Raw genomic sequence first — 27429 nt, forward strand, 5'->3', positions numbered from 1 at the left:
CATTTGTTTACATGGTTTAGCCCATCACGAGCACAGCTGCTGCCAACAAAGATTCAAGTGACAATCTTTTATATTTCTCTTTATTCCCCAACAGTGCCCAGTGTCTTCCATGAATTACATATCACATAAAGCATGGCAAGTCTTTTAGACATAATGGTAACTGATAAGCACATTCAGATCACATAGTCAATGAAACTGGCACCCTACTGTCACAGTTACAACACATTTAGTTCAGTAAGTTCAGATAGTATTGTTTGTATAACTGGAGAGTATATACTTAAACCCCTTTTGTTTGGTTATTATATTACCTACAATGTCACCAAGGAAAGCTTTCAATCTTCTTTTCCAACATTTGTTTTATCAATTTTTGAACTGCTACAATTATGAGTTTTTGAACATTACGAAATTTGGTGAAATCTGGTGAACACCTCCCCCCAAATTTAATGTTGATTAATTTACATTTCTCTAATTATTAGAGAAGTTGATGACTTTTCTCCATGTTCAGTAATTTGCAGTTTTCTTCTGTTAATTACCATTCATAGCATACGCTCGTTCTTCTACGAGAGTGTTCTTTTTCTTGATATACAAGAAGCTATTCATGTTTTAGATAATAACCTGGTAAATGTGTTGAAATCATTTTCTCTTAATCTGTTGCTTATCTTTGCATTAACTTTTGTATTATACATATTTTTTTATTTTTATGAGGTCAAATGTGATCTTTATTATATTTCTGCTTTAAATATAAGTCTGGAGAAAAAGCATTCTAATTCAGAATTGGCTTTACCCCTAAATGATGTTCCACTGATCTCCTTACATTGACATACTGACTGACTCCCTCTAAGCAACTATTTATTACATTTAAAAAAAATTACCCGGGGCGCCTGGGTGGCACAGTGGTTAAGCGTCTACCTTCGGCTCAGGGCGTGATCCCGGCGATCTGGGATCGAGCCCCACATCAGGCTCTTCTGCTATGAGCCTGCTTCTTCCTCTCCCACTCCCCCTGCTTGTGTTCCCTCTCTCGCTGGCTGTCTCTATCTCTGTCAAATAAATAAAATCTTAAAAAAAAAAAAAAATTACCCAAATATGGTGGATATGGTATCTTTTTTGAACTTGCTTGTTTTATTTTTGAGGGGGGAGGGGCACAGGAAGAGGGAGAGAATCTTAAGCAGACTCCATGTCCAGCAATGGAGCCCAATGAGAAGCTTGATCTCACAACCCTGAGATTATAACCTGAGCTGAAATCAAGAGTAGGACGCTTAATCCAGGAGCCCCTGAACTTGCTTATTTTAAAATAAAATGAAGAAATCTTACGATTCAGCTACTTTTTATATTACAAAAAGAAGTTTTAGGCAAAGTGGTATTCTTCTGCATCACTTTGTGAAGTGACAATTCTTAGGTACCCAGCTAATTTCTAATAGGATGAGGACATCAGTGTGACTTACTACTACACTGGCAGTTTGATTCCTTTCAGACATACAACACTGCTTGTATAAGCCTTAATATTTAATGTGTAGTGTGGGTACATGACAATCTCTGGGGTTAAATTATTTTACGGCATATCCCCTGTAACCAAATAACATTTATCATTTTTAAAAATTTATTTACCCTGCAGAGGGAGAGACTGAGAGAGTAGAAAGAGTGTGAGAGCGGGTGCGGGGGGGTGGGGGTGGTGAAGGGGAGAGGGTGAGAGTCTTAAGCTGACTCCTCCTTGCCAAACCCAGAGCCCCATATGCGGCTCAATCGCACGACCCCAAGATCACAACCCAAGCGAAAAATCAAGAGTTGGACACCTTAACCGACTGAGCCACCCAGGTGCACCCCTTCTGGATTCACTCTAAAACTCCTTTCTTATAAAGCATTCTGTGACCTAACAGTATGTGATTTTTCTCTTTTGGGAATCCTCATTACACAAAAATGTGAATGAACTTAATGCCACTGAACTATGCACTTTAAAAAATGGTAAAATGGGTAAATTTGATGTACATTTTACCACAATTTTAAAATGTTGCAAAACAAAACAAAACAAAAAAGAATCCTTATGGCACTTTGTCCCATAGTATTGTGCTCAGTTTTGCATTAGTCATTTGTGTACATCATTATTTCCCCATCTCTACTGAGTAAATTCCCTTAGGAAAAAGATCATATATACAGGCAAGGGAATGGAATTTAAATAGGTTGGATTTGCCAAAAAACTCAGAATAACTCACTCTCTTTGAAATGAAGCAAATTTAGGATAATTCTACATACAATTCATTCCAACTCTGATGTGATTAAGAAATACAGAGGTGACCATTTAACATGTTTTTGTAACTTCAATAGGTGAAAAGGAGCCTATTAGTCTTTTACATACTAAATTAGTGCTAAACTCTACTTTCAATGGAGTTTTGGTTCAATGAAGTTGTTACACTGATAAAAGAGAATTTAAAAACATATATTATTTATCATTATACCATTAAATATTATTTATCAAAATAAACACTAACCAGTATATACGAACAGAAATGCTTTGATTGTCAAGTTTGCAGAGAGGAAGCCACCTTCTACTCCTACTGATTAAAAATGGTTAACATGTAGCATGTTAAAAAAAATTCATGTTGAAAGCTATGGGACCCTCCTACCATGTGAAATCTATACTCAAGTGTATTTAAGGTAAAGGATTCTGACAAATAATTGACACCAGCAGATACGTTAACGAATTTCAAGGTGTCAGGCAACCACTTATTTTAAAGGTTCCGCCAGTCACTCTCTCTCAAATTAGGAATGGATGATCATGCTGCTGGTGCCAACAAGTGCATTGAAAGAGGCAATAAAACATAATAGCTAATAGCATAAGTTTTATAGTTGGAATAGTTCTGCCACTTACTACCCATTTGACCTTGGGCAAGTTCAGATTCCTCATCTGCAAAAATAGGAGTTGGATTAGTCTGAGGATCCAACATAAAGGACCTGGCAACAGTTCTTGCAGAGTTCTTTATATAAACAAGATATACAGCATTTAATATATACACACCACTATTTGTGTTATCTGGTAAACATACTTTGTAAGTACATTGTAACAATTAATTTATTTAACAAGATTCACTAAGCACCTATCATGTGGCCATTGACTAGGTACCAGAAGTATAAAGACAAGAAAGATCCAGGCCACTGGATCTCAGAATCTCTGACTCTGCTCAGTGAAGTCTTTATAACCTAGGAATAGAAAATAAATATATAATTGCAATATGATATGGCGAATTATAAGAGAGATAGATGCAAAGTGCCATGGGAGCAAACAAAGGAGAAAGGGTAAATATGTTACACCTTTACTCTATCAAATTCTATTTACTTCATCAGCAGTTCTCTGCCGTATCATATGCTACCATCTAATGATTACCACTGACTGAAGCACCTTAAAAGGGAGAAGTTGTGCCTGGCATTACCTACTATTTGAGGTCTACTGCTCCCAATGCCCTTACCATGCTGAAGGACAACTTTGGTATCAGTTTCCTCACCCATAAAATGGCCATAATATCTTGCTCACTGGGTTGTAGTGAAAAGTATAAGAATTCATTAAGCACAAACTGGCACCATGTCAACACCATGTCATCACTTCCTTGATTCCATAATCTCTGGGTTTTAAGCTAGCTCTGGTTGCAGTGGATGACCATCTTGCTTTAGTGGCAGAATGCAACGCAAACAGCAGCACAACAGTGGCAGCAGAGAGTAGAAATGGGAGAAGAAGGGACCCAGGGTTTAGAGAAGAAAGAATAATAAACCAAATCAAAAGACCTGTCATCACTCCCTTCCCCAGTTTCTCTTTTCCCTAAAATGTCTATGGCAGGTTCACCTTTCAGGACAACTCATATGTATGATAGGATTTCAGGAACACGGTAATTCTCCCACTGCTTTAAAAAGTAAAATAAAATCGGGGCACCTGGGTGGCTTAGCCATTAAGCACCTGCCTTCAGCTCAGGTCATGATCCCAGGGTCCTGGGATCGAGCCCTGCATAGGGCTCCAGCCCCGCATAGGGCTCCCTGCTTGGCGGGAAGCCTGCTTCTCCCTCTCCCATTCCCCTTGCTTGTGTTCCCTCTCTTGCTGTCTCTTTGTCAAATAAATAAATAAAATCTTAAAAAAAAAAAGTAAAATAAAATCTATTCTTACCTATTAACAACTGCCTAAAACTCCCACAATATCTTCCATTTCTCAAAAAAAAAAAGTATTAATGCAAATTTGTCATAACCTCTTCTCAGTGCTTTTGACAAGGTCACCCATGACTCCTAATCACCAAATCCACATTTAAATTCAAATTCTCTTTGAAAATCCTCAATCCATTTGGCCTCTACACTACCCTCCAGATTCTGTTCCTAACTTTCTAGCAAGCACAGAGAGTTTATCAACCTCAAGCAGACACTTAAGTGTCTCTAATGTTCTGTATTTTTCCCTCTGTTATTCTCAGTATATATTATCTCAGAAACCTCATCTTCTTATATGAGTTCAATAATTACCCATATACAAAAAAAATCAGAGATCTGTAGGGGAAACCATGACATTGACCTGAAATCTATATTCACCTCAAACTCAGTATGTCTACAATTGAACTCGGTAGTACCCAACTCGTCAGATTCACCTTTCCTCCTGTGTTCTCTATCTCACCACTATCACTCAGTGTCCAACTCAGCTTAGATGAGTTCTTCCTCACTTTCTAATATGACCAACTCTTCTTGTGAATGCTACCTAAGAAATGCCTTCCAAATTCATCCCTTTTCCTCATATTCACTGTCATTATCTTCAGGCCCTCCTGCTTCAACTACTGGAACAGCTTTAAGTGGTCTCTCATTCAGTCCTTAACCTTCTACATTTTATTCTCCATAGCAGCCAAGGTGATCCTGTTAAAGTTAACATCATATTTAAGAGTAAGGTTCTCATCTTACTTAGAGTAAAAGTCATTCTTACAATGACCTACAAGAACCTAGACAGTTGGCCCTAACTCCCAACCGACCACAAATACAGTACTCTCTTCATCAACTATTCTGCTCAAGCACAAGGGCTGCCTTCAACACTCTTAACTCAGGTCCACGGGCACTTGATGCTCTGTCTGGAATGCTCTCCTCACAGATACCTGCATTTCAAGTTTTGGTTCAATGTCTTAACCACCTTTTGTAATAATATCTCCTATATCTGTCATATGATAGGTCGATTATACTAAAAGTCTATTTTTCATCCCTCCCCATATTAAAATCACATGCGACTTTGCAGTTCTTTTGACTTCAAAGATGAAATCTATTTCCCTCCCCTTGAAGTGGAGATGGCATTGTAACCTGCCTTGGTCAAAAGAAAGTGATGGAAGTGACAATGTGCCAGTTCCAAGACTCTAATAGGTCTTGCATATTTTTTCCCCTCACCTGCACCTCCGCAACAGCCATCTGCCACAGCCGGTAGCCTATTGGAGAATGAGAAATTGCAGAGAAGGGACAAGCAATCTTAGTCATCCAAGCCACAGCTAGGCTAGATGTACTAACAGCCAGCCAACCCCCAGAAACATGAATGAACCCACTCAAGATCAACAAAACTGCTTAGCTGACAACCAACAGCACGTAAAAATTTGTATTATTATATGCCACTAAGGTCTGTGGTTGTTATACAACACTACTGCAGTAACAGATAACTGATATATTCTATTCCTTTTTCTCCTTACGGTTTTACTATTCTCCATGGCACTTAATATCTGACCTAATTACATTTATTTGTTTATTAGGTTATTCTCTGACTCTTGCCAATATAATGTAAGCTCCATGAGGAGTTTTAGTCTTCAGAGCCTAGAATAAACCTGGCACACAGTAGGCATTCAGTAACTATTAAATGAATAAATAAAAATAAGCACGATGGGGGCGCCTGGGTGGCACAGCGGTTAAGCGTCTTGCCTTCGGCTCAGGGCGTGATCCCGGCGTTACGGGATCAAGCCCCACATCAGGCTCTTCCGCTATGAGCCTGCTTCTTCCTCTCCCACTCCCCCTGCTTGTGTTCCCTCTCTCGCTGGCTGTCTCTATCTCTGTCGAATAAATAAAATCTTAAAAAAAAAAAAAAAGCATGTTGATTTAATAAACAATTGTTATCTATGTATCTTTGTCAGGTATCTTTTTTTTTTTTTTTAAGATTTTCTTTATTTATTTGAGAGAAAGAACACGCACAAGCAGGGAGAGGGGCAGCGGAAGAGGGAGAAGCAGGCTCCCCACGGAGCATGGAACCCATTGTGGGGCTTAAACCCAGGCCCCTGAGATCATGACCCCAGCCAAAATTAGACACTCAACTGACTAAGCAACGCAGGCACCCCTGTCAGGTAGCTTTTTAATCTAGGGAAGCCATTAAACTCAGAGCCAGTCTTTCAAACACTATTTCACAAGTGTTAAAATCAAGATTTTTACAAAATATTGTAATTTCACTGAACAAATATAGTTTGTCATTAGTAAATATTTTTTTAATTTATGAATATTATTTGTATAGGCCTTATCCCATTCTAATTTTTATATGTATTTTATAATATTAAATTTTATCACAGTTGAATAAGTATGTAATTTATACATTAATGAAACTGTATTAAGAAGGTGCATGCTTAAAAATTTTTACTGTGATCGAAAGTTCAGAGATCACTGGCTTAAAGTGAAAACTCCCAAGTTATCATCAATGATATCGTCAGATAATTACATTAGATACACTATTTTTTTTCTATCATCAAAGAGGTCCAAAAGAGAAAAAGAGCAAGGAGTTGCCTTTTCCCTTCACATTTATTTTACTTCTCACTTAATGTCCTTAATCATTCTTCATTTCTAACTATCATTTATTTAGAATAACATCTAATACTACATTATGTCCTTTATTCATATTATTAGTAATTCTCACACTGCAAAATATTCCTGTTTTATGAATAAGGAAACTCAGATTGAGAGTAGCTTAAATAACTTACTCAAAATTACATAGATACATAAGTAATGGCTAGGTTTAACCCAGATAAAAACTGTTGTGATCTACATTTGCTGGAGTAGCCAATATAACTTAACAGTAGACACTAAAATTGCTAAAATCAAATATATCACAAAGATATGCTACTACTTCTGTCCGGTCTTTTCTTTCTCAACATCTACACATTCCTTCCTTCTATAATTAAATTCCCTTCCACCAGTATCAAAGATTCTTTTTCTCAGTTTTCTTAGTTACAACATATTTTAAAGATAGTGACAATTTATAAATTCAATCCATGTTATACAATTTTCTAAACCTTCAATGAGAAAAATAATAAATGGTGAGATAATTCTAGAACATACTTGAAAATATTAGATATGGCATAAACAACATATGGTTTGCAACCAATATATGGCTTGTAAGTAATATAAAAACTGGTATATAATAGAGTGATAACAGAAAATTAGGTGTAGTGGTTAAATATTCATCCTATACTTCTAGTTTAGATTAAGTTACATTTTTCAAAAATACTTTAAAAATAATCTGTTAGTCATCATAAGAATGTAGAGTATGAGAAAATAATCAGTACTTTATTATTCTTTGAGACTCTTTAGCAACTTTAGAGTAATCCATATCACTATAGTCAGTTTTACAAGATTAGTAAGATTCCTTCTTATTTCTAAATATTCAAGTATTCAGTTATATTTCCCATAGGACCTACCAGGGTAAAAAGTAAAAAATAGAAAGTATGCTGCATCTGAGCCACTATTAGAGGAGAGAGACTTAAAGAGGTAGGTTAAAATATATATATATATATATATATATATATATATATATATATATATATATATATAAAGGATGCTTCAACATCAAGGCAAGAACTTAAAAAAAGAAAAAGATACGGAACAGTGCTGAATGCTGTTGAAACACACTACTATAAAGAATCTACTGGATGTGTCCAGGAGATCTGAGGCAACCATAGTAAATGCAATTTTGGCAAAATGGTAGACCTTGAAATCAAATTACAATGGGGGGGTTAAAGGAATGAAGAAGAGGCTGAGGATGTGGAGTTAGCCACTGCCTACCTAATTACTCAACCAGGAAAGGATATAATAGTTCCTATGAATGCAGACTTTCACAAATAAAAAAATTTTTGTTTCAAGCTTTTGAACTATTAAAATACTCATCCTCCTTACTATTCCACAAAATGAAAAGAGCAAAGCATCTGGTATATTAAGCATTAAAACCATATTTCTCTTACTTTAATAATCTTCTATTATCCATATTATAAATTAAACAAGAAAAACTTTATATTTTGAACATCTAATAATGCCAGTGAATAGGCTTAGCGATAATGCTTGAACATATCCAATTACTTCAGTTACAGAATCCTATTATTGATATTCATCTACTCTGTGTTCCTCCTTGGCATTTATGTATAAACTGTTTACAGTATTAAAAGTAAAGAATTACAGAGGTGCCTGGGTGACTCAATCGGTAGAGCATGTGACTCTTGATGTCAGATTGTGAGTTCAAGTCCCACACTGGGCGTAGAGCTTATTTAAAAAAAAAAAAAAAGTAGGGGCGCCTGGGTGGCACAGCGGTTGGGCGTCTGCCTTCGGCTCAGGGCGTGATCCCGGCGTTGTGGGATCGGGCCCCACATCAGGCTCTTCCGCTATGAGCCTGCTTCTTCCTCTCCCACTCCCCCTGCTTGTGTTCCCTCTCGCTGGCTGTCTCTATCTCTGTCGAATAAATAAATAAAATATTAAAAAAAAAAAAAAAAGTAAAGAATTACAAACACTAGGCATAAGTAACAGGAAATTTCTAAATTACACAGTACATCCTGATCTATTTCTAACACCTACTTCCAACACACATTAACAAATCTCAGGCACACACAGGTCAATGGACAGAGTAGATAGAGAAAAAATGAGTAGAAAAAAGGTGGCAGAGTGAGGCACAGAGGAAAGCAGATACATAGGACAGGCACACTGATGATAAGGCAAATATATTACAATACTTAATTTTTATATGATTTGGGAACTAAAGGAACTATAGATTTATTTTATTGATGCAAAATCTATTGTGAAGAAAATATGCTGGTCTTTCAGATAGTGATATATTTTGGATTTATAGTCAAGGAGTGAACAAAGAATGACTAGATACTTCGATAAAATTGATATTTAGAATAATATTTACTCACAGGAAGGTAATGTTCTGGTTCCACATTTTAACACTGAAAAGATACAATTTAAATTTTACATAGCATAAATATGCAGCTTATAGACTATCTTAGTTCTAGTTTTTACACAGACGAAAACTTGTCTGATGTTTAATACGTACTGTGTATGTGAAATAATGCTCTACCAGAGCCAACAGAATGTTCTCTCAAGTTATAAAGACTCTTTATGCTTCCTTTCCCCTTCTCTGAAAGAAAGTGGGTAGAAGTTCATTTGGGGCTAAAACCTTAATAGTTAACAATTTTTTTTTTCTGTTTTGCTTCAAGGATTTTTATACGAGGTACACTTCAGACTGCCTGCCTAGTTAGTGAACTATCATTCTCTTTCACTAAGAAAAGTCCCTTCCCTTACATACACCTGAACAAGCTCCCTACGTTGGTCACTTCACACAATACTCCTCTCACTGGCAAGTTGACTGATTCTTTCAGGAATGTGAAAATGAGATCGAGCAACTCTAGTCTTTCTGATCTCTTACCTTAAACTGAAATAAAGTGAGTAAGATAGGTTAGACACCAAAAGGGAAGCCTTTATTCAGAATATGCTGTCCCAAAAACAGTGAAAGCCAAAATGCAGAGAGAAGAATAAAGCAGGTGCAAAGAAGCAAAGACACGTATTCAAACAGCCCTCTAGACACATAGGAACTGAAAAATTATAGAAAGAGGGGCTATGAAGAGAAAAGACAAGATTACAGACAGCTCTCCATTTCTTGATTCCTGTCCTTCAAACAGCTCAAGGGCAGTATTCCATTATAATAATTTTTTTTTTCACTTAAGCTAGTTTGGAAGTAGGCTGCAAACAAAAATCTATGCCAACAAAGAATTGTTCTGTATCTCTCATGTCCCACTTTTGTTTATTGACTTTTTCCCTATATAGTACGAATGCAACTGTTGGCCTAGGCAACATCATGTCATAGAAAAAGCATTTGCTTTTATAACTTGGGACAAACTCATCTCTGCCAACTTCTAATTGTAAAACCTGCAAAAGTGCCTTAATTTTAAACAGTTTAAATGTTTCTTTTAACATCAAAGGGTCTATAACTTAGGAGTAAATCCATTGTACATAACGTGAGAAGAAGGTATCCAGAAAAGCTATTCTCCACTGTTTCATGGACTCTGGAACTCCTTTCATTTCTCACTTTGGTTCTGGTCCCAAATGTGTAGTCTCAAAACCTCTTGAGTTATCTTATGCAAAACCCAAGAGTTATCTTATGCAAAACTTATACTTGCTAAGAAATCCAAACTAAGCAAGAGGTCTATCACTATAAATAATATGTGTAGGTCCTAAAGATTTTTTTTAATGTAATTTTTTTTACAGGGCACTTTTAACAGAAGCCAATGAAAAACCCTAATCTAACCATCTAAGAATTATATAAACAGAGTACTTTTTTATATATCTGAGATAAAGTAAAATTACCAGATTTAAGAATACTGACATTGTGGCTGGAACTCAGTTTTAAGAAGATCTTTCATACCAATCAAATCATACACTTTAAGAAGAAACAACTATGCCATAATAATGAGCCATCAAAATACTCTCACCAAAACATTCAGGAATGCAAAGGTCAACTTCATATTCATCTCGTACTCAGCACTGAAGTTGTTCTCTCTTTGGGAATCCCCTCCTATTATTTCAGTATATGGGCTTTGCTTATATTATATTTATATTTTGCCACTCTGTTCCTCTCATCTAAAACCCAAAATTCTTATCTCTATGTGTTTGGAAGCGCTACTAGTTTTCTATATCTGAAATGCCTTTTATGCTAGTCCATCTGACAAACTCTTCCTTCAAGAGTTAGCTCAAATGTTGTCTCTTTGCTGAAACAGTCCATATCCTCCCTCTAAGGTTTAAATCTTGAATATACTTCCATTGGATTAAGATATCTTGAATTACTATTGAGTGTCTTATATGATATGTTAGTTGCTTTACATGCAAACTATCTTGATCTTGGTCCAACCCGATAGGTATTATATTCACAATTTCCCCAGATAACCTGCTTATAATCTTAGCACAGCCAGGATAAAAATTCCTGTGTGGCTCCAAATCTTGTTATCTTTCTACTAGCCTGGAAGTTCCAAGGTTTTTGGAATCCAAGCCCCTTGAGAATCTAAGAGCTATGAACCTTCTCTACCCCACCCCCAAAATGGGCTTATACACAAAATATTATGTATGATTTGAAAAGGTTGACAGACCCCATGAAGCCCATCCAATGCCACCAGGAAAACTTCCTGCTGTTTCTCACGAGTCTGTTCACAGTTGGTAAAGTTCTTGAGGAAAATGACTGTCATATTTTCAACTGCCAATTCTACACACAGTGCCTAGGGTATAGTGGGCACTCCAGGAATATTTTATGTATGAACAGTGGATGGAAAGAATCATGGAAAGATGACAGTGATACATTTTTGCATTCCCTCAGAGCCTACCAGGGTAGCTACTCAAATGTTAAATAGTTTTTCAAATTACAGATTACATCTAAGAACAGTTACTACAAGAAACGTAGATTAGCATGTAATGTAGCAGCCTCTGAGATTAACATGATCCACATTCCCCATTCTTTAGGAAAAACTCTGAGGGACCAACTACTTATATCTGCCATAAACCATTTCATAGACACTATAACATTATACAAATGGAAACAAGACTTCCGGGTATTTTACAGAGAAGGAGATATTTGTGTATTTTACAGAGAAGGAGATAATTGTCAGGGTTCAACTGCATCAATCTAAAAAATTTTTTAGAATCTAAAAACCTAAGAATCTAAAAATACTATAGGATTAAAAAAATAAAAATACTACAGGAAATATGAAATGTTGGAAGAGCAGTTCAACCATTTGGAAGAAACTTAGGGTCTTAAGATGTAGAATAACTGTGTAATACTAAACTTATATTAGGCAAGTCTTGAACTCAAATCTAATGCAAGGCTTTTTCCATGATATTAAAAATAAAATTTTACAACGGAGACATTATTGCAATAGAGATATGATTAATAAAGATATCATTATAATGAGATATTACAATGGAAAAGTTCTTAAGATAAACTGGGCTAAAATATTTACCCCAGAAAGTGAGAATTAATTACATTTTTGCTTCTGAGTTCAGAGTGAACATGGTAAAGTCATTCTAAATTTTTAGTTTAGGGTTTTTTTTTGTTTTTTTTTTTTTTAAGATTTTATTTATTCATCTGAGATAGATACAGAGAGAGTGCATGAGCCAGGGGGAGAGGCAGAGGGAGAGGGAGGAACAGACTCCCCTCTGAGTGGGGAGCCCCTACGTGGGGCTCGATCCCAGGACGTGGAGATCATGACCTGAGCCAAAGGCAGACCCTTAACCCTCTGAGCCACCCAGGCGCTCCAATTTTTAGTGTTTTATCTTCAAAGTACTGATCTATAAGGAAAGTTTTCTAAGAAATAGAAAAAGTATGTTTAACACTACAACTACAGCTAAGATTTCATTCATTCAGTGGGTATGCTCAAGGACAAGAAATAGCTTACTCCGGGGGCGCCTGGGTGGCGCAGTCGTTAAAGCGTCTGCCTTCGTCTCAGGGCGTGATCCCGGCATACCGGGAGGCATGCCGGGATCGAGTCCCACATCAGGCTCTTCCGCTATGAGCCTGCTTCTTCCTCTCCCACTCCCCCTGCTGTGTTCCCTCTCTCGCTGGCTGTCTCTCTGTCACATAAATAATAAATAAAATCTTTAATAAAAAAAAAAAAAAAAAAAAAAAAAAGAAATAGCTTACTCCAGAGGGAAGGAGATATATACTGCAGAGTTACAGGACTTCAACACTGCAAAGGTAACAGGAGACTATGTTAAGAAGGCTCTGGAATGCCAAACTAAGAAGTGTAGACTCTATCCTACTGGGCTGCGATTCTAAACTAGGGCACAAGTTACAAAACTGGGAGGACAGGAGAAAGGGAAATTGGGAAGACAGCATATAATTACAGTTTGAAAATAAGCAGAGCTTGGATCTGATGCTTTGATTTGGCTTAGCCATTTAAAATTCTAATAATTTTAATGGTCATCAAAGGGAGCCTTGAGTTGTTTTTGAACTTACATTTTTTTCTGATAAAAATAAAACCATCTTCCTTCCTTCCTTTCTTTCTTTCTTTCTTTCTTTCTTTCTTTCTTTCTTTCTTTCTTTCTGTAGGCTCCACACTGGGCATGGGGCCCAGTGTGGGGCTTGAACTCACAACCCTGAGATGGAGAACTGAGCTGAGATCAAGAGTTACAAAGCTTAACCAACTGAGCCACCCAGGCACCCCAAAAATAAAACCATGTTTCCAACACAGTACTACATAAATATGTTTTAAAAAAAACATAACTAAGCAGCAACACAGGGACTAAAATTCACATATCCTGATTTTACTACCAGTATGCTTTCTATTATCCCACAGATGCCAACACTTGAAAATAGTATTTTAGGAAAGTGAGTATGATATGTGGAAGGGATTGGATGTGGCAAGAAAATAGAGGCAAGAAGAGAACAACAGCTATTGCTGTAATCACTTCCAAAACACCCACAAGTTACAAGATACAGCCATTTTTTAAGAAATGCCAATAACATGATATCTGGATTTTATTAATGAAATCTAAAATCAAAAGTTAAAAGTAAATATTTTATTAAAATTAATATTCTATGATAATGTTCCCTAAGTATGATTCATGGGGTGGGGGATACATAAGCAGTTACTTTAAGTGGGTCCCTGCATCCTTATGCATACCAACCAGTGTCCAGAGAAAAACATGTACTATTTTTCATATTTACGCAGAAGATATTACAAGTAATAAGACCTTATTTATCTAAGTTTTTCTGAATGCAGTCTAGTACTTTATCTCATATTTTCTGTTTCAGTGGATACTGAAAAAAAAACCCCACTGTGTAAGGACACACAGAAGTGTGTACGCATAGAAGGGTAAAAAGCAGTTCTCATGCTCATCTAAGAAGACAAGCCCCTTGGAGCATTTGAAGAATCCACCTGAAGTGGATTTAAGTTTAAGCTCACTACAATTTCTGCTCATGCAATGGCCATTAATGCCTATTAAGTGCCAGGCACTATATTAAGCAATGAAGATACAGAGATAATTAAGTCCCAGTTGCTAGCCCTGGAGGCTCTCTGTCCAGGGAAGTCAGAAATGTAAATGTTTATGAATCTAATGAACTGAGTGCTATAGAAACACAGAAGTGTTTAACATATGAACAAAAATTTTTAATCTATCTAAATGTTAATGTCTTACTTTCAGTTTCAAACTGTCAAAACCCTTTTCCAAACTAAATGTCAAATATTGAAGGAAAAAAAGCAAGCAGTATTCTAAAAGTAAATACATACAATAAAACATTCTTGAGAATTAACACTTTTAAATTTGTAGTATGCTGTCTCTGGTAAGCCGTGTGGGGAGAGTGACTTAAAAATTTACTTCCACTTGTGAAGTTAGTTAAAATCAAAGTATGTTTGGCTGGATACCCATCAAAGGATGGATAAGAAACTAAACTAGTCACAAATGTAAAAACAGAAAATATTTCCTATCACTCTAGGTTTGAAAGACACATTAAACATACAACACCATTTATATAAACTTACTAAGATATTTTAAAAACCTACAAGCCAACCACAAGATACACTTCACCCCACTAGGATGGCTATAATCAAAAAGACAGACAAGTGCTAGTGAGGATGTAGAGAAATTGGTGGGAATGTAAAATGTGCAGCAGCTTTGATTAGTAGTCTAGTAGTTACTCAAAATGTTCAACGATTACCATATCACTCATTAATTCAACTCCCAGGTATATACCGAAGATAAAGGAAAACATATATCCTAACAAAAACATGTACATAAATGTTCATAGTAGCATTATTCATAAAATACAAAATATTCTATTTTATGTATTATTATACAAAGAAAATATTCCAAAAAGTGGAAACAACTCAAATGCCCATCAATGGATGAATGGATGAACAAAATGTGGTATATCCATACAATGGAATACTATTTAGTCATAAAAAGAAATGAAATATTTCTGATTCCAGCAACACATGGATGAACCTTGAAAATGTTATATTAAGTCAAAAAACTTGGTCACAAAATACCACATATTGTATGATTCCATTTATATGAGACAAATCTATAGAGGGTAGATTAGTGGTTGCCTAGGGCTGGGGTGGGGTAGGAAAGGGAGGAAGAATGACTGCTAATGGGCATGGGGTATCTTTTGGAGTGATAAAAATTGATTATAATGATAACTGCAAAATTTTGTGAATATACTAAAAACCATTAAATTATACAGCTTAAATGAATGAATTTTATGGTAAGTGAATTACCTCTCAAAAAAGCTGTTACCAATTTTTAAAATACCTACCAGCCACAATATTAAACAGTTTAATATTGAAAAATTTTATACATATTTAGGCTGTGCAGAATAAAATCTTCCAGATTTCCTGTCTTTCCTCCCCTCCTTTTTTCTAACATTTCAAATCTAAACTTTAAGTAAAAAACTTCAGAGGTACTCATTTAACCAAAACACAAGTTCTTGTTATCTGTCTTTTAAAATTATATTTAAACAGCAATCATGTCACAAAAGAGGACATACATGTAGTTAAGAAACATGGAAAATATTGTACCTACCTTATCCTAAAAAAAAAAAAAAAAAAAAGCAGGGTGAGGTAGGGGAGCTCTCCTTCAATCTGTCTTCCTCTAGTTTCTACCACCTACTTTCAGAACGTTAAATGTAAAGTATTTATACCCATTTTACCTATTTTCTCCTCAATCAACTATAATCTAGATTCTTCCCATATCCCACCCAAACCACTTTTTGTGGTCACCAAATCACTCCTACCTGGCAAACAGAATGGGTACTTTCTGAACCTCAACCTTACCAGTCCTCCAGAAGTATTTGGTTTTGCTAACTACTCCTCTCCTGAAATTCTCCCAGGCTTTTCTGACATCCCTGGGTTCCCTTTCCTCCTCTCTGAGCACATTTTCTCAGGGATAGTCACAGGCACCTCCTTTTCGGGCTGTTTTTTAAATGCTCCTGCTCTTCAACCTAAAGCTGGCCACTTTGTATACTCGTCTGAATGAACTTATTCGCTCCCATGCTTTCAACTACCTCTTACATGCTTATATGACTTCCAAATTTTTAACTACATCCTGTCAGCTCTCTTGAGCTCTAAATTTCTACTCAATATCTGAGGCATCTCAGTTACCACATCTAAAACTAAACTAATTCTCTTCTACCTTGAAATTTCCTCCAACCATCTTCTACTTGGTCCCCTCTACTTCTTTCTCCTCCCATACTCCGAACCATACCAAATGGTATCTTCTAACTTGGGTCATAGTATACCAAACTAGGAACCTTGGAGTCATACTGCAAATATTCCTTTCTCCTTGACTACCCACATCTAGCGAATCATCGAGACTTCTTTCTTAATCCCTATCAGATCCTATATATACTCTATATATTCTGCTGTCTTAGTTTAAGTTCAGGCCCTCATCTCACTTCTTATATTTCAAGAGCTTCCAAAATGCTCTCCTTCATCACTAATTCCATCCTTAGCACTGCCACCAGAATCAACTTTCTACAACACAAATCTGTCAAATGACTGTTTACTCTTCTTAAAACATACAGTGGCTCTCCAGAGACCCATAGTAGTGATTCTTAACTTTACTACTAGAACCTACCTGAATGACAGAAGTGAAGACTCATACTAAAGCAGGCTGGGGCAGGGGGTGGGGGTCAGTGGTTGGAGATGGGGAAACACTGCTAGAATATTCAGTTACTATGTGTATTTTCTTAACACCTGCCCGCTGTCCAGGTGAGTCTAAGAGTTCTAGTATACAACTATTCAAAATTACTAGTATTGAACTATTCAATAAATTATAGCATAGATGCAAGAACTTTCACAATCTAACCCCTACCTAACTTTCTCAGCATCACCATTAGCCCTTACCATGCAATACTTCACTGGTTCTCAAAGTATGGTTCAGGGACAGCCTACCCCTTGACCATTTCAGTGAGTCCATGAAATTAAAACTCTTTTCCTAATAATATTCAGTTATGTTTCCTCACCTGCAAATATGAGAACACACAGACCTTAACACAGTAATTTTAAAAAATTATTTTCGTTCTCTTAGGAGTGTACAGTGGAGTTTTCTAGAGTACATGACATGTCAAGCTACGTGAAATATAACACTGCAACCATATGAATGAAGCAGATATGAGAATCCAGTTCTCTTCTATTAAGCCAGATATTAAGAAATTTGCAAAAATATAAAAATTATGCTTTTTCTCACTAATTACTTTTTTTTTTTTTTAAAGATTTTATTCATTTATTTGACAGAGAGACAGCCAGCGAGAGAGGGAACACAAGCAGGGGGAGTGGGAGAGGAGGAAGCAGGCTCCCAGCGGAGGAGCCCGATGTGGGACTCGATCCGGAACGCCGGGATCACGCCCTGAGCCGAAGGCAGACACTTAACGACTGCGCTACCCAGGCGCCCTCACTAATTACTTTTTGTGTTGAATAATAATTACTATATAGTTAATACAGAATGGGTCTATTATTGTCTTAATGACAATTATTTTTAAAAATATTTGTTTTAATTTGTAGTACAGTAAATAAACAAAAGCTTTTTGGGGCCCTCAATAATTTTTAAGAATGTAAAGGACTCTTGAGACCAAAAGATGTTAACTGCTGCGTTATAGCTGATTATCTACCACGCCCCTATTCATGTTCAACTTTTTTTTCCTTTTTTTAAGATTTATTTATTTGAGAGAGAGAGAGAGAAACTGTGCGTGTGGAGGGAGGGGCAGACGGAAAGAATCTCCAGCAGACTCCATCCTGAGCCCAACACAGGGCTTGATCTCTAGACCCATGCGATCATGACCTGAGCCAAAACCAAGAGTCCAACACTCAACTGACTGAGCCACCAAGGCACCCCAAACATGTTCAACTTTAAAACCTCCATCCCTTTCCATGGTGATGCACCTCCACAACTAGCCTAGTCCCAGCCAGGTCCCAAAGAACCTCACATGTATCCTGGAGAAACAGAACAAAAAGGACAGAGTTTTGGGGGTGCATGGCTGGCTCAGTTGGGAGGAGCATGTGACTCTTAATCTCTGGGTCCTGAGTTGGAGCCCCATGTTGGGTATAGACATTACTGAAATAAATAAATTAAAAAAAAATAGAACAGAGGTTTTGAAGTCAAACAGAATACTTCTCAGAGTATGCTTCCTCATGTGTAAAATACAGGTTATATCTACCTCATAAATTGTTGACATGTTAAGTAAGACAGGGTGTAAAGTATCTGGCACAGTGTTTAGTATATAAAAGGGATGAAAAATGTTAATTTCTTTTCAACTTAAAATAATATGTAAAGTCACTAACATTAGTGTGGTAAAATAAAAACCGTCTAACAATTATTTAATCATAACAAAGCAAACAGACTGGTTGTTTTGAACAGTTCTGTCAGGATTACTATTTGTAGAACAGATGGTTTTAAATAATAAATCCCTTGAAATGGATAACTTCCATTATAGCTCTTGGGTACCTCTGATAGATAAATTAAGTTCAGATTATTTTAAAACATCAAAGTTATTTTAAATAGCATTTTAACACAGGGTGCATCACTTGCTGTTATACCTCAGTTCGGCCTTAGAAAAATGTCCTTAAATACTTTCCTCCCAATATTTCACAAAAAAGTACTAGGATTCACACGTCTGCTGCATCCTGTTTTTTAGATACTCCACTGAATTCACTCATTGTATTTTTGTTTTCACCTTCAGAAATGGAGAGAGAACTGGTTTTTAAGCTGAAACTGCTGTATTTCCTTGTAGCTTGTCATCTTTTATGATTTTTTTAATATACAAGCATTAAATGTAAATAGATAAACTTCAGCCTGATCAAAAGAAATCTTCTTGTTTCAATGTTTTAGACATTATAAACCTTTATTTATTTACTTACTTACTTACTTTTAGGTAGGCTCCACGCACAGCATGGAGCTCATTAGGGGGCTTGAACTCATGACCGTGACATCAAGACCTGAGCTAAGATCAAGAGTCGGCCACCTAACCGACTGAGCCAGCCAGGCGCCCCTAGACATTATAAAGCTTTAAACAGCACAAGAGAATGATTGAAAACAAAAGCCCAGATACCTCTTTCCTTCTATGTCTGGTTATCTGTAACTGACTACATAAATCAGCTATATGAGTCTACACAGACCTTAGCACAATAATATGTTAAATGATGACTCCAAATATCAGTCCCATACCTCAGCCCTGTGAAGTATATAGCATTTTTCTTCTTTGAAAGATGAGAGAAATCAGTCACCCTATTTTCTTCTAAGTGGCCTGCCCAAGGTCAAACAGCTAGACAATGAAAGAGATGGCTTAAAATGCAGGTCCATCAAACATGAATACACACCACTCTACCGTATACATTTCCTTGTCATGAACACTGTCTACCATCTTGTAAAGAAGACTTAAAGACAAGATAGTTGAAATTGAGTTCTGGATCTGCCACAAATCAGATGTTTAACCTTCAACATGTAAGTAATCATCTTAGTGCTGTAGTTTACACCATCTCAGTATCTTAGCTTTCTCCTTTTTAAGGGTGGGTTTGGGAGGACACAACACACCAAGGCCAATAATAGACAACTCACAGAATAGTTAATGACAGGTGGAAAATTTTCTATCCTTACTAGTCATCAAAAATTTCAAATTAATACAAGACAGCATTTTCCAACCATCAAATTATCAAAGATCAAGATAATTAAATGAACACTCACACATTACTGACAGTTGTATAAACTGAAAAAACTTCAAAAAGTTATTTATAAACATGTATTAAAGGTTTATATCCTTTTACCTAGTACTTCCACTACTGGAAGATATCTTATGCAACGATCCAAAATAAGAAGTTTTATGCATAAATGTTCATTACAGAATTATAATATGTAATAGAAAATAAATGGCCTAAATATTCAACCAAAAGGAAATGGTTAAGCTAAAAATAGCTGCCAGATGAAATATTATATAGCCACTGAAATGATATTTACAAATGAAAAACACTTATCAAAATGTTAAGTTGAGAAAAACCCAACAATATAAAATGAAATATATAGCATGGTCACACAGATGCATTAAAAACATTGACAGAGACCGCCTTTGAGTGATGGGACTAGGAAGGCTGGATACAACAATGGGAAGAACACAGTGTGGATGTCCACTCCACTTTCCTAAGAGTAATGCATTATTAATTATTATTCTATAATCTCCAAATTTGAAATAATGAACACTGGTACTTCATAACTGAATAGGATTATAATAGCTAGATTATTTCTAAAACTCAGTTCTAAAATGCTAAAATTTAAAAATGCATTTTTGATCCACATAAGAATTTAAAAATAACAGAACTCTTAAAGAATCATTAGCTGATCTATTCTCTTTCCATGCCAGAGGGGACATGGTTTCCCTTCAGCCTTCCAGTCAAGGGAAAAAGCAGCACCATCTATCAGTCTTAATTATAGCTATTGCTTATCAAGTCATGGAATAAAAAAAGCAAGCACTATAAAAAAATAGCCTTAGTCATCAAATCTCAAATGTAGAATCACCTAGCTATCCCTAGGTACTATGGAAGAAAAAAGAAACTCATTCAGTCCTTCAGAAATGAAATCTCCAATAGGAATCCCTGACTCATCCCCAAAGCATGAACCCCAAGGCTACTTCCCCTGTACAGAAGTTCAGAGACTTGGGCACCTGTCCTGATGGCCTTCATCACCAAACAATGCTCTTTCCTGACAGGATATGCCCAGGGATAACAAGATGACTAGCATACAAACTAGAAGTGACCAAGGACCACACCACCTCTTCTTCCATAACCAAAATAAGACTGTAAAAGCCTAATTTTAAACTATCCTAAGAAAATATTTTCTATTTGCTAAAAAGTAGTAAAAGAGGGACTCCATCGAATTACTGTTAAGTGACACTATCAAAAAAATACCAACACAATAAAAATTCTCACTAGTAAGAGAAAATGTCCTCTTTTCTTTACCTTACTCGGATCAAAAATTAATTTTTCAGAAATATATAGGCTAAACATCAACAGAAAATGTTTAAAACAAGGCACAGATTATTTTATCCACATTTTTCCGTTTTCAAAAGATACGAAATCTTACTCCTATCCTCTTTTACTGGTCTAGGAATCACAAAGCTCAACGATACTATTATAATACTGTAAAAGGTCAAGGATCTATTTTATATGCTGTTAACAATTTTAATGCTAAAGCTCTACTAGATCCTAGTCTCTTTAAAATGTGAAAAAGTATTTCAATGCTAAAAGTCATTTCACCTGCACCTTGTAAACAATTAAACTGTACTTTGAAACAAAAACTAGCCAATGTTTGCTGCTCATTCATTTTTATAGACATTAACTGTGTATCCTTTTTACAATCAAGAATTCTGGAGTTACGTGATTATTCTTGAAGGTGTATCTTGCCCAGGAGCAAAATTTTCCCTAGCTTATTTCCCATTCCCAAACCCCGCCAAAGCTAAGGAGCAACCACTTCCCAAAGTCCCACTTCCTTTTCCATTCCCCAGACCTCCAGAGTTTCCAACGCCCCAGTCTTGCGCAATATCCGTAGGAGCAGCAGCCGCAACCACCGCCTCCTAAGCCGAGAAACAACCCTAAAGGGAACATTGTCCAGCAGAAAAATAAAAGGGGGGGGGGGCAATGTAGGAAGTCGACTTCTGGTCCCACGCCTTTGGATCTGACCCCTCATAAGTGATGTATCTAGAGCAATTTCACGAACAAGACTTTTAACCTCCTCTCTAGCCCGCCTGCCCAAGCAGAGGGCGGAAGGGGGTGGGGGGAGGCTGAGAAGGTTATCTCCCAGTTCAGGGCTTCGGCCCGTTTCGTTGCCTCCGCCCCACCAGGACTATTGTTCCCAAGTTCCCCACCCCCACCCCGGATAGGAAGTGATAGTCACATCCCCTCCGCCTTCCACAATATCCCTAGGGAGTCCGAAGTAGGCTTCCTTCAGGATAACCAACCCCTACACACACACACACACACACACACACACACACACACACACCCCTCTAACCTAAAGTCATGATGACCCCAACGCCATCTCAAACCTGAGTCTCAAGAGACAAGAGACAAGAGACGGGACGGGGGTAAATGGAATTGGGCAAGCCACGGGATTCCCTACGGACAATCCTTTCCCAAGCCTTGGAGATAATAACTGCGAAACCCAAAACGCAGAACTCCTACCTTGCCCGCTTCTGAGACCAGCTTGAGCAAAGGGACCCCACGAGTTAACGTTAACCTCAACACCCGTTCCTCCATCAGCCTCGATCTGCTCTCTTCCCTCGGTAGACACCTTGCCTCGACCCTACAAAGAGGGGCAGGCTGGATGGGAGGGGGTGGAGAGACGAGGTCCCCCCGCCCCAGGTCTGCACCTCAGTCGCCTCTAGCTCCCGGCCCGAGAAACAATAGGTGGTCGCGGGCGGCGGTGCAGAGTGCGGGCTCGGCCGGGGCCGCTCCCTTCGCGCCCCGGGCGCCCGCGGAGGGGGCCGCGAAAGCTCGAGGGGAGGAAAGGAGGCCGAGGGACGGAGAAGGTCTCACCTCCCGCTGGCCTCCGAGACCACCCGGCCCTAGGAGTTGGTGCGCGCCCCCTCCACCCCTCTCCTCACAGCCGCACACAAAGCGCTGGCGGCCCGGGCCGGCCGGGCGAGGCAGTGGTGGGCTCCGGTGCCGGCGAGAGCAGGCGACAGCAAGGAGAACGACTCACCATGAAGTCCCGGGCGAAGTTGTCCTCCCCATTGTGGTCCGGACTCTTCATGGCCTGGACCCTCTGGATAAATTTCCTCAGGATCTCCACTTGCTCCATCCTCCCGCGTCCCCCCGGCTGCGGTGGCTGGCCCCCCCGCCGCCGCCCGCCCGCCCGGCGCAGAGCCCGCTCAGTCTTCCCCAGCTCGCTTCCCCAGCCCTTCCCCTCCCTCCCGACCCCCGCCAAGCCTCGCCGCTCCCTGTTTTTCCCCACCGCCTAAGGCGGCGGCAGCGGCGGCACCGGCCCGGCTCCCGACCCCACAACTTCCAGGAGCAGCCGCCGTTCTCCCACAGTAAGAGGCGAGCCGCTGCGGCTAGCGCCAACCCCAACCCCCAGCTTGCTCCATCCTCCTTCCCCGCCCTCCTCCTCTTTCGTTGGAGACGCCGCCACCGCCTCAGGAACTCGGCTCTCCGCTCGCCCTGCCCCCCTTCCCGGTTCCTCCTTCCCCCCTCCCCACTAGCAGCCGCAGCCGCCTCTCCCCACGGGCGCGGCCCCGCCGCCACCCAGACGCGCGGCCCCGTGCTGTGGCTCCGCCCCAGGCGCTGGGGCGCCCGATCCGCCCCCGCCCACCTCGCCTCTGAACCACTCCCCCAAGCCCGCCCCGCCGGTCCCAGCCCCTCTCAGAGTGGCTGGAAGGCTCTTGGCTGTCGGCAGGGCGACTTGACTCTACTTCCGGGGCGTGGTCGCGCCCGGGCTGTATGTAAATTTGAGGAGGTCTGGAAGGAAGGAATTCGCCTCTGAGTAGGTTGAACCCTAGTCAGTCGCATAAGATTTTAGTTGGAAGTTGCGGGCTCACGGGCCTACTAGTGGGAAAAAGCGTATTTTTAGAGTGCTTCCGCACCGCCCAAGGCTGTGGGCTCGGACTACAAGTCCCGGCCCGCGGGAATCCAGGAGCGAGGGCAGGAGAGGGCGGCTGTGGGAAAGAGAGGCATGCTGGGAACTGTAGTTATGTCACCTCAGCGTTCACAGCAGGTATGTCTTCATCTTCCTAGTGGTTTGGTGACTGTTGACGGCAATTAGACCGTGCCACTTTGGGAAATGGCTACGGCCAAGAGAAATGAAACGTTTCTTGAGTGAAAGGACTTTTGAAAATCCGTCTAAACCCTGGCGAGTGAGCGCCTGAGATTTGGAGTGCATCCTAATACCTAACACGCCTGTGGCGAGGGCTCAGTGTTTGCTGAATGAAAGGGAATTTGTCGTCTTGCGCTTAGATTCGCAGCCCTTCAGAAGTGATTAATAGAGTTTTCTCCATAGAACGGACTTTATAAATCTTCATACATCGTTGCAAATCTTGTAATCAGAGAATATCTGTTTTAGTCTAATTCACCATTTTACCAAAAAAAAAAAAGTGATTTGTCTAAGACCCCCCCCCCAGCATATTCTTAACAGAGCCAAAAGTAGAACTCAAATCTTGTTGCCTTCAGTACACTTATATTGCCTCTCACTAAGGAAGGTAAACATGTAGTAATGTGACAGAAGTGAACGATTTGTTCTGTGGACTTCTTTTAGTCCCTTATACCTACAAAAAAAACATTTTTTACAGATAAGCTTAGGGAATTTGGTTAAATAGGAAACATAAGTGGTAGCCCCCTCTTCCCAGATGAATGTTTAGAACCACTATGGAATTTAATGATAAACTTCTTGGAAAAAATAGGTAGATATAATTTTTCCTTTGTTTCAAAGATCAATATTTCTCTTTAAAATAATAACAGCTAATATATACCAATCCAGTCCTCCTCTCAGAAATATGCATTTCCAGGTGTGCCCTTCTAAATCTCTTCCTGTGCATTTATATATTGTATGTGCATGTAAAAAGATACAGTTTTGTTCTGTATTTAAAAATTCACTTAGAGGAATAGTTCAGTTTCTAAGTTAAGCTTTATTTGAAACAAGGAGGGTCTGGAGTATTTTACTTTGATCAGATACTGAGACTCGGTTTTGCTGGATGTAAGAAAAGATCAGGATCTGGGCTTGCTCACCTACCAAGACAGCTCACTGTAGGTAACTCTTTTTCCCCCAGAACTGGGAAAGAAATTAGACTCTAAGCAAAGAAATGGGCAGATGATCTGGAGTGCCTGTATTTTTGATATATCAAAAGAATGCACAAACCAGAGGGTGATTGATAAAGACTATATGCTGGACAAGTTGTCTAACAGTCTAAGGATAGTCTGATGGGAAGTGTTACTTGTTTTGAGTTATCGAGTCTCATTTTGGCTAGTGTTTTTGCAGCATTTTTACTTTTCCTCTTACTGGCCGCCTTTTCTTTCTTGTAAAACATGAGTGTTTTTTGAGTTCTTAGCAGCTACCTTTGACATCTGATATAGGTTACAGAAAACAAATGTAAAGTACCTTTATGTATTTCAACTCTTTTGCAAAGGCTTAGCAGTGCTTTCCTTATTTTAGTATACTTAGGTCACATTTGAATCTACAGATAATTTTTGAGCACCTCAAAATATGAGGGGTTGTGCTGTGTGTTTGTGAGAGATACAAAAATGTTTTAGGGATGGCTACTTGGAGTTTATAGCCTCGTTCAGGAGACAGGAAAAACAGTAAACGTAGTTATATCGTGAATTAATAAATACCAAATGAGTGATACATACATAGAGTGGTTTAACAATTCTGAGAAGAGAGAATTGTGAACTGGTTATCACATGCAGTGGTCACAGGGGACCTTGAAGGATATGTGAAATTGGGTTTGAACAGAAAGAAGAACTCCCAGGTAAAAGAAGTGATGAAACAAAAAACATGGAGACAGCAAAGCAGAGGTTTGAAGGAGAACTTTTATATGTGTGTAAAGGTGCTAAAGTAGATAGCGATTGGACTCTGGAGAGCACTGAAATGCCTGGCTAATGATTTGGACATCATATTGTCAGTGGGAGCCACCAAAGGTTTTTGAGAATAGAAGGAAAATTAGGAAAATAGTAATCTGGCATTTTTTTGGATAAAACGTGACCTAATAAGGGGAGAAAATGGAATGAGGTATTAGGAACCAATATATGAAGCAACAAAAGCTGTAACTAAGGTCGTAGCACCGCAATTACAAAGACATAGATGGAGGTGAGAGAGACAACACACAGAACCAGGTGACTGACTGACTTAGTGGACAAGAAAGAAGGTAGAATTAAAAATGACTGAAATTACCGGATTGGAAGAGATCAGAAAGTTTGACAGAACACAGGGCTATGCATGGTTTGAGCAAAGGGGAACTTTCATACACCAATGATGAGAGAAATCTGCACATCTTTGGAGGCAGTTTGGCCATAAATGTATAAAAATGGAAACGTCATGCATGTTTTGGCTGAAAATATTTATAGATAATATTTAAAGCTGTATACAAACATATATGATTATTGAAGCCTTATTTGTAACGGCAAGAGTAGAAACAACATGCCTGCGTAGCAAAAGGCACTGGTTAAAAAACAAAATCACATACATGTAATTAAGGTTTTTTTTTAAAGATTTTATTTATTTATTTATTTATTTATTTATTTGACACAGAGAGAGAGAGGGAGAGAGAGTGCACGCACAAGCAGGGACAGCGGCAGGCAGAAGGAGAGGGAGAAGCAGGCTCCCCAATGGAGGACTCAATCCCAGGACCCTGGGATCATGACCTGAGCCAAAAGCAGCCACTTAACCGACTGAGCCACTCGGGCGCCCCAATTAAGTTTTCTGAACCCATTCAAAATACGAAGAAAATAATCTATGTATGTTGATGTGGAATAGGTCCCAAGATCTACTTATTAAATGAGAAAAGCTAGGCATTGTGTTTATGGTATTCTTACTTTTATGTAAAATAGAATGCGGATAAAATGCTTGAACATAGAATTTTTCCGAAGGATATTTCAAAAACCGTTAGCTGTGTTTGCCCCCAGGAAGGCTTTGACAATCTTTGGTAGAAAGGAGATAACTTCCAATGTGTATACCTTTTTATATTCTAAAAATTTTTCTGTGTAGCAATTACTTTTCCAACAAAATTAAATCTATTCATTTAGACTTTCAATCTAGGTGATAGGAAGAATGGCAATATCTTTAATAAAAACACCCAAATGAAGGAAATGGAAGCAGGTCTTTTTGGGGAGATTTTTCTGAATGACCCAGGCTAAGTTTCGGAATGCCGACCTCTTCACACCACAGTTCTCAAGAAACGACCACCTTGCTCATCCTCAGCCACAGCTGCACTTGACCCACATTAGCCACTCCATGTACACTGGCCAGCAGCAACCTGTGGCCTGGTGTAGGAACATGATCTCGGCCAATCAGTTCTCACTGTTCAGAATCTGAACTTAGAAACCTAGAGAGAATAAGGCATGGAACAGGAAGGGCAGGAGCTGAATGACGTGGGATACAATTAGGGCAGGCCTCGTAAGAATAGAAATTATCAAGAATCTGGTTAGTCATGAAAGGAACATTAAGCAGGCATGAGAGATATGTAGA

At 38.7% G+C, this 27429-nt stretch overlaps 1 protein-coding gene across 4 annotated transcripts in view; it reads right to left on the reverse strand.

Annotated features, from left to right (window-relative positions):
* PTPN12 (protein tyrosine phosphatase non-receptor type 12) overlaps nucleotides 1-23134 on the reverse strand; it is an 86331-nt gene extending 63197 nt beyond the window's left edge. For 2 of the 4 annotated variants that reach the window (XM_045793401.2, XM_045793400.2), the window contains exons 1-2: nucleotides 22957-23106; nucleotides 22437-22557 (exon numbers count right to left, since the gene is read on the reverse strand). In XM_045793401.2, the coding sequence (XP_045649357.1) occupies nucleotides 22437-22557; nucleotides 22957-22988 (153 nt within the window). In that variant the 5' untranslated portion in view covers nucleotides 22989-23106. Of the gene's footprint in view, nucleotides 1-22436; nucleotides 22558-22956 lie in introns of all 4 variants that reach the window. The other 2 variants (XM_045793403.2, XM_045793402.2) reach the window with 1 other exon arrangement.
* Between the last annotated feature and the right edge of the window lie 4295 nt (nucleotides 23135-27429).

This window comes from Ursus americanus, chromosome 3 (assembly GCF_024610735.1).
Source record: "Ursus americanus isolate L20-20 chromosome 3, mUrsAme1.1.p, whole genome shotgun sequence".
Classification (NCBI taxonomy): Eukaryota; Metazoa; Chordata; class Mammalia; order Carnivora; family Ursidae; genus Ursus; species Ursus americanus.